Source organism: Argopecten irradians, chromosome 12, assembly GCF_041381155.1.
Source record: "Argopecten irradians isolate NY chromosome 12, Ai_NY, whole genome shotgun sequence".
Lineage (NCBI taxonomy): Eukaryota > Metazoa > Mollusca > Bivalvia > Pectinida > Pectinidae > Argopecten > Argopecten irradians.
The window spans coordinates 42,160,647-42,174,886 of NC_091145.1; the positions used below are offsets into that span (position 1 = coordinate 42,160,647).

A 14,240-nucleotide genomic window follows, 5' to 3' on the forward strand; every position below is an offset into this window, starting at 1 on the left:
CTAGGGTTTTAAGGGAATCTACCTATGAAATCTGAGACAAATACCTTCAGCACTTTCTGAAAAATAGCGGTAAAAAAACTTCAACTATCAAATTCCAAGATGGCTGTCTTGTTGATCGTTCTAGGGCCCCAGGGAAACCTATAGATGGAATTTTAGACAAATCCCTTCATTAATTTCGGAGAAATACCGGTATAATGATATCTGACCGATTAGTCCCAAAATGCAATATACGCAACAAGGGTCTTAGGGCCCTAAACCTACATATAAAATTTGGGAAAGATCCCTTCAGTACTTTCTAAGAAATCGCAGTAACAATCTTTTAACTATCAAAAATCCAAGATGGCAGCGTGGCGGCCATATTGTTGATGAATCGGTCTCAAAATACAGACAGACAACCTGATTACTATAAGGCACCCACATCTCGATGTGGGGCCCTAATAACAGGCTATACGATGTTGAGACATGGACACTTATGTCTTAGTAATTTCTACTTTTCCATTCCATTTCAATGATTATGAAAATGAAAGACAGATTTGAGCAAAACTTCTATCACAAAAGAAGACAACAACATTTTGAACACTAGTTAGTTATAGATGACAGTATAGATTCTGATGCTGATACATACCTAGACACTTCTGTTACACTAGTTAGTTATAGATGACAATATAGATTCTGATGCTGATACATACCTAGACACTTCTGTTACACTAGTTAGTTATACGTGACAATATAGATTCTGATGCTGATACATACCTAGACACTTCTGTTACACTAGTTAGTTATACGTGACAATATAGATTCTGATGCTGATACATACCTAGACACTTCTGTTACACTAGTTAGTTATACGTGACAATATAGATTCTGATGCTGATACATACCTAGACACTTCTGTTACACTAGTTAGTTATACGTGACAATATAGATTCTGATGCTGATACATACCTAGACACTTCTGTTACACTAGTTAGTTATACGTGACAATATAGATTCTGATGCTGATACATACCTAGACACTTCTGTTACACTAGTTAGTTATACGTGACAATATAGATTCTGATGCTGATACATACCTAGACACTTCTGTTACACTAGTTAGTTATACGTGACAATATAGATTCTGATGCTGATACATACCTAGACACTTCTGTTACACTAGTTAGTTATACGTGACAATATAGATTCTGATGTTGATACATACCTAGACACTTCTGTTACACTAGTTAGTTATACGTGACAATATAGATTCTGATGTTGATACATACCTAGACACTTCTGTTACACTAGTTAGTTATACGTGACAATATAGATTCTGATGCTGATACATACCTAGACACTTCTGTTACACTAGTTAGTTATACGTGACAATATAGATTCTGATGTTGATACATACCTAGACACTTCTGTTACACTAGTTAGTTATACGTGACAATATAGATTCTGATGTTGATAACATACCTAGACACTTCTGTTACACTAGTTAGTTATACGTGACAATATAGATTCTGATGTTGATACATACCTAGACACTTCTGTTACACTAGTTAGTTATACGTGACAATATAGATTCTGATGTTGATACATACCTAGACACTTCTGTTACACTAGTTAGTTATACGTGACAATATAGATTCTGATGTTGATACATACCTAGACACTTCTGTTACACTAGTTAGTTATACGTGACAATATAGATTCTGATGTTGATACATACCTAGACACTTCTGTTACACTAGTTAGTTATACGTGACAATATAGATTCTGATGTTGATACATACCTAGACACTTCTGTTACACTAGTTAGTTATACGTGACAATATAGATTCTGATGTTGATACATACCTAGACACTTCTGTTACACTAGTTAGTTATACGTGACAATATAGATTCTGATGCTGATACATACCTAGACACTTCTGTTACACTAGTTAGTTATACGTGACAATATAGATTCTGATGCTGATACATACCTAGACACTTCTGTTACACTAGTTAGTTATACGTGAACATATGATGATGTGACTGACCTTCTGTAATGATTGACTGAGTGACATACCTAGACACTTCTGTTACACTAGTTAGTTATACGTGAACTGTAATATAGACTTCTGATAGTTAGTATACATATTCTATGTGATACACTAGACACTTCTGTTACACTAGTTAGTTATACGTGACAATATAGATTCTGATGTTGATACATACCTAGACACTTCTGTTACACTAGTTAGTTATATACAGATTCTGATGCTGATACATACCTAGACACTTCTGTTACACTAGTTAGTTATACGTGACAATATAGATTCTGATGCTGATACATACCTAGACACTTCTGTTACACTAGTTAGTTATACGTGACAATATAGATTCTGATGTTGATACATACCTAGACACTTCTGTTACACTAGTTAGTTATACGTGACAATATAGATTCTGATGCTGATATATATACATACCTAGACACTTCCCGTAGGTACACTGTTTGTAGTGCCTTTTTCAGATGGGGTTCTATATTTTTCCATAACTTGCGTGAGTCAGAGGCTTCTGCTGTAAAGTTTAGATAGACATGCTACATTATTAAAACTTTTCCACACCCCTTTCTATAACCAGGTAATAGACATCAGAGAGGGATCTGTGTGCCACCATGAGACGAAAAAGAAATTCATATTAAGTCTGTTCGCAATCTTGTTTTCAGATCGGTCCAAAAATACAATAAACATAACTAAACGCAAAGACAAAACTGCATATGGAATTTTTCTGAGATAAAGCAATAACAAACTTCAAGTGCTAAAGTCCAAGATGATTGCAGTATTATTTGGTATTTGGATTATCAGTTAGTTTGACCTAATTACAGTGTTAATGTTAACTGTGTTACTTATCGATACTTTTACCTGTTTGTTATGTTAATGCAACCTCGTGGTGAACCACACAAGCTAAATAATATGCCCGAAGTTGAAGCAGTCTTGTTCGTTCTGTGTCACATGAAAGCAGATAAAGGTCACTAAACACAGCAATGGCTACCTCTCAGCCATTTTGTGCTTTTAATACACAAAACAAGGCACTATGGGGGACCTCCACATGGAATTTCAAAGATACCTTCAGTACTAGTGCTTTCTAAGTAAAACTGATAACAAACTCTGTCAAAATCAAACATGGCTGCTCTTCGGCCATCTTCTTTTCAGATTGGTCCCAAAAAGCAATGTGCATAAAAAGGCAACAAGTGAAACTATCAAATTTGAAACAGATCCCTTCATTAATCTCTGAGCTATAGTGATCACAAACTTAATTTTAATTCATTAATCACTAAGCTATAATGATAACAAAGTTAACTTTAATTCATTAATCTCTAAGCTATAGTGATAACAAAGTTAACTTTAATTCCTTAATCACAAAGCTATAGTGATAACAAAGTTAACTTTAATTCATTAATCACTAAGCTATAGTGATAACAAAGTTAACTTTAATTCCTTAATCACAAAGCTATAGTGATAACAAAGTTAACTTTAATTCCTTAATCACAAAGCTATAGTGATAACAAAGTTAACTTTAATTCCTTAATCACAAAGCTATAGTGATAACAAAGTTAACTTTAATTCCTTAATCACAAAGCTATAGTGATAACAAAGTTAACTTTAATTCCTTAATCACAAAGCTATAGTGATAACAAAGTTAACTTTAATTCCTTAATCACAAAGCTATAGTGAAAACAAAGTTAACTTTAATTCCTTAATCACAAAGCTATAGTGATAACAAAGTTAACTTTAATTCCTTAATCACAAAGCTATAGTGATAACAAAGTTAACTTTAATTCATTAATCACAAAGCTATAGTGATAACAAACTTAACTTTAATTTATTAATCTCTAAGCTATAGTGATAACAAACTTAACTTTAATTTATTAATCTCTAAGCTATAATAACAAAGCTATAGTGAATAACAAAGTTAACTTTAATTCCTTAATCACAAAGCTATAGTGATAACAAAGTTAACTTTAATTCATTAATCACAAAGCTATAGTGATAACAAACTTAACTTTAATTTATTAATCTCTAAGCTATAGTGATAACAAACTTAACTTTAATTTATTAATCTCTAAGCTATAGTGATAACAAAGTTAACTGTAATTCATTAATCTCTGAGCTATAGTGATAACAAAGTTAACTTTGATTTATTATTCACTGAGCTATAGTGATAACAAAGTTAACTTTAATTCATTATTCACTGAGCTATAGTGATAACAAAGTTAACTTTGATTTATTATTCACTGAGCTATAGTGATAACAAAGTTAACTTTAATTGTCAAAATCCATGGTGGCTGCCTCGATCAGCGCCCAAAATGCAATATGCGTTACTATGCACTGAGGGGAACCTAAATAGGAAATTTTTATGTTGTAATTGGTTGAACAGAAAAGTTTATTGGTTGAACAGAAAAGTTTATCACAGATTGGAATTACCAACTGAGAATTTTATGTATCTGTTCGACCAAAATTATTTGTTGTTCCAGGTATGAGCATTTGTGGGAGGGAGGTTAAAAATAAAGCAATAGATAAATATTAAATACTCTACATTTTGTATGTATACTGACCTTCTCCTGTTTTGATTGGCTGACAGTATTGGTCATAGTTAAGTCCAGCCTATTATACAAAAGAAAAAAATGAATATGTACACTAGCAGATAAATATATAATGTCACAATGAATGAAATTGTATACTGATATTGCAGTTAACATGCCAACATATCTGATCAGGTAAATATGTACAGGAGATAAATATAGAATGTCAAAACAAATTATATTATACTGATATTGTAGTTAACATCCCAACATATCTGATCAGGTAAATATGTACAGGAGATAAATATAGAATGTCAAAATAAATTTAATTATACTGATATTGTAGTTAATATCCAAACATATCTGATCAGGTAAATATGTACAGGAGATAAATATAGAATGTCAAAATAAATTAAATTATACTGATATTGTAGTTAACATCCCAACATATCTGATCAGGTAAATATGTACAGGAGATAAACATAGAATGTCAAAATAAATTAAATTATACTGATATTGTAGTTAACATCCCAACATATCTGATCAGGTAAATATGTACAGGAGATAAACATAGAATGTCAAAATAAATTAAATTAAATTGTAGTTAACATCCAACATATCTGATCAGGTAAATATTACAGGAGATAAATATAGAATGTCTTATACTGATATTGTAGTTAATATCCCAAACATATCTGATCAGGTAAATATGTACAGGAGATAAATATAGAATGTCAAAATAAATTTAATTATACTGATATTGTAGTTAATATCCAAACATATCTGATCAGGTAAATATGTACAGGAGATAAATATAGAATGTCAAAATAAATTAAATTATACTGATATTGTAGTTAATATCCAAACATATCTGATCAGGTAAATATGTACAGGAGATAAATATAGAATGTCAAAATAAATTTAATTATACTGATATTGTAGTTAATATCCAAACATATCTGATCAGGTAAATATGTACAGGAGATAAATATAGAATGTCAAAATAAATTTAATTATACTGATATTGTAGTTAATATCCAAACATATCTGATCAGGTAAATATGTACAGGAGATAAATATAGAATGTCAAAATAAATTTAATTATACTGATATTGTAGTTAATATCCAAACATATCTGATCAGGTAAATATGTACAGGAGATAAATATAGAATGTCAAAATAAATTAAATTATACTGATATTGTGGTTAACATCCCAACATATCTGATCAGGTAAATATGTACAGGAGATAAACATAGAATGTCAAAATAAATTAAATTATACTGATATTGTAGTTAACATCCCAACACATCTGATCAGGTAAATATGTACAAGAGATAAATATAGAATGTAACGGTAAAATAAACTTGAACACCGATACATCAGAAAGGGCCCTGCTCAATGAGCCTTACAGATATCGGATTTCCCTCAGGTCCCTACACTCACCAGATATCAGATTTCCATCAGGTCCCTATACTCTCACCAGATATCTGATTTCCCTCAGGACCTTACACACTCACCAGATATCTGATTGCCCTCAGGTCCCTACACACTCACCAGATATTGGATTTCCCTCAGGTCCCTACACACTCACCTGATATCGGATTTCCTTCAGGTCCCTACACACTCACCAGATATCGGATTTCCTTCAGGTCCCTACACACTCACCAGATATCTGATTTCCATTAGGTCCCTACACACTCACCAGATATCTGATTTTCCTCAGGTCCCTACACACTCACCAGATATCTGATTTCCCTCAGGTCCCTACACACTCACCAGATATCTGATTTCCCTCAGGTCCCTACACACTCACCAGATATCGGATTTCCATTAGGTCCCTACACACTCACCAGATATCTGATTTCCATTAGGTCCCTACACACTCACCAGATATTTGATTTCCTTCAGGTCCCTACACACTCACCAGATATCGGATTTCCTATAGGTCCCTACACACTCACCAGATATCGGATTTCCCTGAGGTCCCTACACACTCACCAGATATCTGATATCCCTCAGGTCCCTACACACTCACCAGATATCTGATTTCCCTGAGGTCCCTACACACTCACCAGATATTTGATTTCCTATAGGTCCCTACACACTCACCAGATATCTGATTTCCCTCAGGTCCCTACACACTCACCAGATATCTGATTTCCTATAGGTCCCTACACACTCACCAGATATCGGATTTCCCTGAGGTCCCTACACACCATGTGGAACACACTGAGTAGGAGATTAAGGTACATAGAGTAGAAGTCCGCCTCACATCCTTCTGGTCGGTCCTCAGTCAGAATGGCTAGGACTTCATCTAAAATAAGAACACCAATCAGGTATTAATTGTACACTTTTGTTTGTTTGTTTGATTAATTAACGTCCTATTAACAGCTATGGTCATGTAAGGACGGCCTCTCATGGATGCGGTGTGCTGCGTGTATGTCATGCGAGGTGCGTGTTTTGGGAGACTGCGGTATATTCATGTTGTGTCTTCGTCTTCTTGTATAGTGGAACTTTAGCCATTTTTATAGTGCTATATCACTGAAGCATGCCGCCGAAGACACCAAGCAACATACCCCACCCGGTCACATTATACTGACAACAGGCAAACCAGTCACAGTCGTCCCACTCCCTGTATGCTGAGCGCTAAGCAGGAGCAGAAACTACCACTTTTATAGACTTTGGTGTGTCTCAGCCAGGGGACAGAACCCAGTGCCTTCCTCACGGTACACCAATGACTAACTATTCAACATCAGAGATCATCGTATCTTGATGACATTTACTTTTTAAGTAAATATGACCGCTGCATTTGTCATTTAATCCATCATTTACAAAATGTACCCAACTGAATATTTAGATTATTTGTTATTATTAAATAATACCTTTAGTGTAGTCTGGGAAGTTCACTATATATGGTTCACAATATCCTGTTCCGGTTCTGAATTTCTCCCACACAATTTCAGTCATCAGTATCACACAGACATTTTGTTTTGTCTGTATAAAAAATACAAAAGAGAAATTAGATAACTGCCTAATCTGCTAGTATACAGAACTTGAAATGACAGATAGTAATAGATAGTGCTTTAACAAGAGATAGTGCTTAACAAGAGTATCTCCCCTTTGACGTGACAGATGGTGATATATAGTGCTAAACAAGATTATCTCCCCTTTGACATGACAGATTGTGATAGATAGTGCTAAATAAGAGTAGATCTCCCCTTTGACATGACAGATTGTGATAGATAGTGCAATAGAGTAGATCTCCCCTTTGACATCACAGATAGTGATAAATAGTGCTAAATAAGAGTATTTCCCCTTTGACATGACAGATGGTGATATATAGTGCTAAACAAGAGTAGATCTCCCCTTTGACATCACAGATAGTGATAGATAGTGCTAAATAAGATATCTCCTCTTAACAGATTGTGATAGATAGTGCTAAATAAGAGTATCTCCCCTTTGATATGACAAATAGATACATAGTGCTAAATAAGAGTATTTCCCCTTGACAGATAGTGATAGATAGTGCTAAATAAGAGTAGATCTCCCCTTGACAGATAGTGATAGATAGTGTTAAATAAGTGTAGATCTCCCCTTGACAGATTGTGATAGATAGTGCTAAATAAGAGTATCCCCCCTTTGACATGACAGATAGTGATAGATAGCGCTAAATAAGAGTATCTCCCCTTTGACATCAGATAGTGATAGATAGTGCTAAATAAGAGTAGATCTCTCCTTGACAGATTGTGATAGACAGTGCTAAATAAGAGTATTTCCCATTTGACATGACAGATTGTGATAGATAGTGCTAAATAAGAGTATTTCCCCATTGACATCAGATAGTGATAGATAGTGCTAAATAAGAGTATCTCGCCTTTGACATGACAGATAGTGATAGATAGTGCTAAATAAGAGTATCTCCCCTTTGACATCAGAGTGATAGATAGTGCTAAATAAGAGTATCTCGCCTTGACAGATTGTGATAGATAGTGCTAAGAGTATCTCGCCTTGACAGATTGTGATAGATAGTGCTAAATAAGAGTAGATCTCGCCTTTGACAGATAGTGAAAGATAGTACTAAATAAGAGTATTTCCCCTTGACAGATAGTGATAGATAGTACTAAATAAGAGTATCTCGCCTTTGACATGACAGATAGTGATATATAGTGCTAAATAAGAGTATCTCCCCTTGACAGATTGTGATAGATAGTGCTAAATAAGAGTAGATCTCCACTTTGACATGACAGATTGTGATAGATAGTGCTAAATAAGAGTATCTCGCCTTTGACATGACAGATAGTGATGTATAGTGCTAAACAAGATTATCTCCCTTTAACATGACAAATAGAGATAGACAATGCTAAATAAGAGTAGTTCCCCTTTGACATGACAAATAGAGATAGATAGTGCTAAATAAGAGTATCTTGCCTTTGACATGACAAATAGTGATATATAGTGCTAAACAAGATTATCTCCCTTTGATATGACAAATAGAGATATATAGTGCTAAACAAGATTATCTCCCCTTTGACATGACAAATAGAGATAGATAGTGCTAAATAAGAGTATCTCCCCTTTGAGAACATTTAGACATAACCAGAGATTTCCCGGATGCAGATTTTCTGCGTCTCTGACGCACAAAAATGGCAAGGGACTCCTAAAATAAAATGATGGGAGTCCTTGGGACTCAATGTGGAAGGAATTTAAGATGAAAATTACAGGTCAGTTAGATGAAGTAGAAGAAATAATTGTCTATTTTTTTCAAAAGTATATACAATTATTGCAGTACAAGATATATTTTCTGATACAGCATAGAAAGTTTTATAAGATCGACAAGAAATTTTAGCAAAAAGACTCCAATGTTCTTATAAAGGACTCACAAATTTCAAACCTAGGAGTCCCTAAGACCCCCAAAGTAAAAACAGAAGCGAACTCCCTGCATAACAATGTAATCAATCGATTGAAGGGAGATGCTTTATGTTTATATATAACCAAAACACCATGAAATGCTTTTAGCACTGTTCAAATTAATATGTATATGTCAAAGATTGGGTATAAGTGCTTTCACTTTTAGTGAGAAAATGATAAAAACTTGAAAATAGTTTCCAAAGAATTCTTCTCCATAAATCCAAAGGTCTTAAAGGTCATTTGACAACCTTGACAATCGTCGTATAGGAAATTAATTAGATACGATGTCATGTTAGCAATCTTCAATTTGTGATCAACTAGAGATATGACAATACTTTGTCAAGATCATATCAGGATCATTTTAGGCAAGTTTCACGGGTAGAACTTGAGAATGAAACGTTTTTTGGTTAGCAAATTTCTTCTTATTTATTGGTAGGTTTATATAATGTAAGATAGGTCCTCTATCATATCATAGGTGTTACTATAAGTGGATATCAAAATATGGCGGACGTTTTCAGTAGTCAGTAGTGAGACAATATAGTTGCCTTCAATTCAAGTAATGAATCGATTAGTAATCCATTACATGCAACCGAATAATAGATTACAAAAATCAAAAATCGTTTGAGCCCTACGAAAACCTGTTCTATAACTTACCAACTCCTGTAGTCTGAGGAAGGCAGGTAAGATGTTGATTTCTTTATCTCGCAAATACTCAGCTTTATCTAACACCTGAAATTATTCAAAACCCAAAATAGTATAACTGATGAGATTCCTGTAGTTCTACTTACCAACAGTTAAGGTAACACAACATAAATGTTGACTAGGAAGCTTATTGCTAAGACTAAACAGACAATAAATCTGCAGGAAAAGTTACCAACACCTAATTATAATGTACAATTATGGCCCCCTGTGAGAATGGTCTCCCTGGAAAGTTATTTTCTCAAGGGCTAAGCATGAAGCGACACATAGGGACATAATTATTTTATATCAAACAAAATTAAAAGAAATCCATATATTTTTTAACATCAAAAAGCTACTGGTATCTAAATCTCTGGTAAAAGAACTCATGACGATATATCCCGACTACCTTGCTAATTCAGCGGGCTGAAAAAAAATTAAGCAACATTGTTGCCATTGTTGGTGTTGCAGATGACATCAACTTCCTGTCACATGCGAAGCTTCCAAAGGGTTATTTTCCTTGGGTTATTTCCCTCCCCTTCCGATTAAGTTCTACCCAATCAGAAAATTCTAAATGAAACCACATCCATACTTTTACTTTAATTACAATATATACTACACACATTAAGTATTTTTCTATGTGTGTGTATACAGATCTAACCACACCCATCCCATACTTACAATATATACTACACACATTAAGTATTTTTCTATGCGTGTGTATACAGATCTAACCACACCCATCTTTTTACTTACAATATATACTACACACATTAAGTATTTTTCTATGCGTGTGTATACAGATCTAACCACACCCATCCCATACTTACAATATATACTACACACATTAAGTATTTTTCTATGCGTGTGTATACAGATCTAACCACACCCATCTTTTTACTTACAATATATACTACACACATTAAGTATTTTTCTATGCGTGTGTATACAGATCTAACCACACCCATCCCATACTTACAATATATACTACACACATTAAGTATTTTTCTATGTGTGTGTATACAGATCTAACCACACCCTTCCCATACTTACAATATATACTACACACATTAAGTATTTTTCTATGTGTGTGTATACAGATCTAACCACACCCTTCCTAATACTTACAATATATACTACACACATTAAGTATTTTTCTATGCGTGTGTATACAGATCTAACCACACCCATCTTTTTACTTACAATATATACTACACACATTAAGTATTTTTCTATGTGTGTGTATACAGATCTAACCACACCCATCCCATACTTACAATATATACTGTCTGTTTGGCCAGGCCTTGGTCCTCACACACTTGTTTGAATGTACGTATAAAATCATTCATGTTTTCACACTTTAGGTAAGATTCAGGGTCGGCCATGTAGGATCGTAAACCCTGAAGTTTATTGAGGATCTTCTCGTACATAAATCTCTGATTGTAACATTCCACACAATTCACCATCACGTGGGGAAGCTGTAGATAAAGGGAAGTAATTAATACTACTTAAAATATTCTGTACTATTCTAGCTTCCAACCTTAAAATCAATATCAATACTAATAAATCAGCGTAAGCTATAAGTTATACCATATCATCTATTGATGTTATAGATTTGACACTGAACCACTATAATATCTGTGAACCAACATTCTTTCGTTTGCAATTTATTTTTGCACACTTCAAGCAGAATACCAATGGTGGTAATATGAGGTCAAAGACTATAACAAAGGAGGGAGGAGTGTAGCAGGACTGGGTCAATCAATCATTGGCGACCAAGTAGCTCAATAAGTAAATCGACTAGGAAGTATTTGGAGGTCCCAGGTTTGAGCCCCGGTCTATAGTTAGTCGCTACATTGTATTTCCTCCTGTTACATTTGTATACAAATAATGAGAAATTTACCAACACAGCAAACAATATTCTAATTTGCATTAACATCGTATCTTAGTAACTAAATGTCAAGGGAATTGTAAGTTTAGCATGGAAATACATTGAAGCTCTACCAGGTAGTAATCTGTGGGAAGCTTTACCTTAAACAAGAAAAGGCCAAAGTTTTTACCTCTAGTATCAGAAGCTAGTCTGATATGGCAACTGGCTGTCTTGTTCTTTTCGTCAATATAAAATTTAGATATGAAAATACTGAAATCTTACCTGTAATGTCTGAAGAAGTGAGTTTATGATGAGTGACTTGCCCGTCCCTGTGTGTCCATATATAAACAAAGCTGGTGGTGCCACCTGGTCTCGCTGAAATACAACATTTTAACTCCTGTCTAAATGTATATTGCATGCCTATAAATGATACCATTATAATGTATAGTATTTTTGATAACATTATAATTACCTTAATAGTTGATATCAATATATAATTACCTTGATCCGTTGTAATTACATAAATACCAAGGTCCATTATAATTACATTGATGCCATTATAATTACATTGATGCCATTATAATTACATTGATGCCATTATAATTACATTGGTGCTATAATTTCATTAATACCATTATAATTACATTGATGCCATTATAATTACATTGATGCCATTATAATTACATTGATGCCATTATAATTACATTGATGCCATTATAATTACATTGATGCCATTATAATTACATTGATATCATTCTAATTACATTAATAGTTGATATCATTATATGTTTACCTTGATATCATGATTTATTACATTTATGACATTATAATTACATTGATACCATTATAATTACATTGATACCATTAATTATAATTACATTGATGCCATTATAATTACATTGATACCATTATAATTACATTGATGCCATTATAATTACATTGATACCATTATAATTACATTGCCATTATAATTACATTGATACCATTATAATTACATTGATACCATTATAATTACATTGATGCCATTATAATTACATTGATATCATTCTAATTACATTAATAGTTGATATCATTATATGTTTACCTTGATATCATGATTTATTACATTTATGACATTATAATTACATTGATACCATTATAATTACATTGATACCATTATAATTACATTGATACCATTATAATTACATTGATACCATTATAATTACATTAATGCCATTATAATTATATTGATGTCATTATTTCTATCTTGATACCAATATAATTACATTGATATCATTATAATTACATTGATATCATTATAATTACATTGATACCATTATAATTACATTGATACCATTATAATTACATTGATACCATTATATCTATCTTGATACCATTATAATAACATTGATATCATGATAATTACATTGATATCATTAAAATTACATTGATATCATTCTAATTACATTGATATCATTCTAATTACATTAATAGTTGATATTATTATATGTTTACCTTGATATCATGATTTATTACATTTATGACATTATAATTACATTGATACCATTATAATTACATTGATATCATTATAATTACATTGAAATCATTATAATTACATTGATACCGTTATAATTACATTGATACCATTATATCTACCTTGATACCATTATAATTACATTGATACCATTATAATTACATTTATACCATTATAATTACATTGATATCATTATAATTACATTGATACCATATCTACCTTGATACCTTTATAATTATATTGATACCATTATATCTACCTTGCCTGTGAGAGATACTAATGTCTTGATCTGCTGGTCCCGACAACAGATTTTATCGGACATGATCTTGACTGGATCCTCTATATCCATAGTGGTCATCAGTCCCTGATATCTTTCCTATAACCAGCTATATACTCTGTGACCTGTATCACACACTGGAATCAGTCCCCGATACCTTTCCTATAACCAGCTATATACTCTGTGACCTGTATCACACACTGGAATCAGTCCCCGATACCTTTCCTATAACCAGCTATATGCCTTATACTCGGTAACCTGTATCACACACTGGAACTTGACAGTAGTGAATTTTTTATAGACCAATATACATTGGAACTGTTGTTCAGGAGACCTGTAACATTCAATTGATTATTATTCTCTTTATTTCCTACAAATCCACAAACATTTCATAAACGGAATAAAACTATTCACATGAGGGCATGCAGCCTTATATT

At 33.0% G+C, this 14,240-nt stretch overlaps 1 protein-coding gene across 3 annotated transcripts in view; it reads right to left on the minus strand.

Annotated features, from left to right (window-relative positions):
* Nucleotides 1–14,240, minus strand: part of LOC138335895 (origin recognition complex subunit 5-like) — a 38,001-nt gene that overhangs the window by 22,680 nt on the left and 1,081 nt on the right. For 2 of the 3 annotated variants that reach the window (XM_069285076.1, XM_069285077.1), the window contains exons 2-9: nucleotides 13,786–14,137; nucleotides 12,296–12,388; nucleotides 11,421–11,621; nucleotides 10,120–10,194; nucleotides 7,440–7,551; nucleotides 6,741–6,871; nucleotides 4,589–4,637; nucleotides 2,460–2,550 (exon numbers count right to left, since the gene is read on the minus strand). In XM_069285076.1, the coding sequence (XP_069141177.1) occupies nucleotides 2,460–2,550; nucleotides 4,589–4,637; nucleotides 6,741–6,871; nucleotides 7,440–7,551; nucleotides 10,120–10,194; nucleotides 11,421–11,621; nucleotides 12,296–12,388; nucleotides 13,786–13,884 (851 nt within the window). In that variant the 5' untranslated portion in view covers nucleotides 13,885–14,137. The remainder of the gene's footprint in view (nucleotides 1–2,459; nucleotides 2,551–4,588; nucleotides 4,638–6,740; nucleotides 6,872–7,439; nucleotides 7,552–10,119; nucleotides 10,195–11,420; nucleotides 11,622–12,295; nucleotides 12,389–13,785; nucleotides 14,138–14,240) is intronic. The other variant, XM_069285078.1, reaches the window with a different exon arrangement.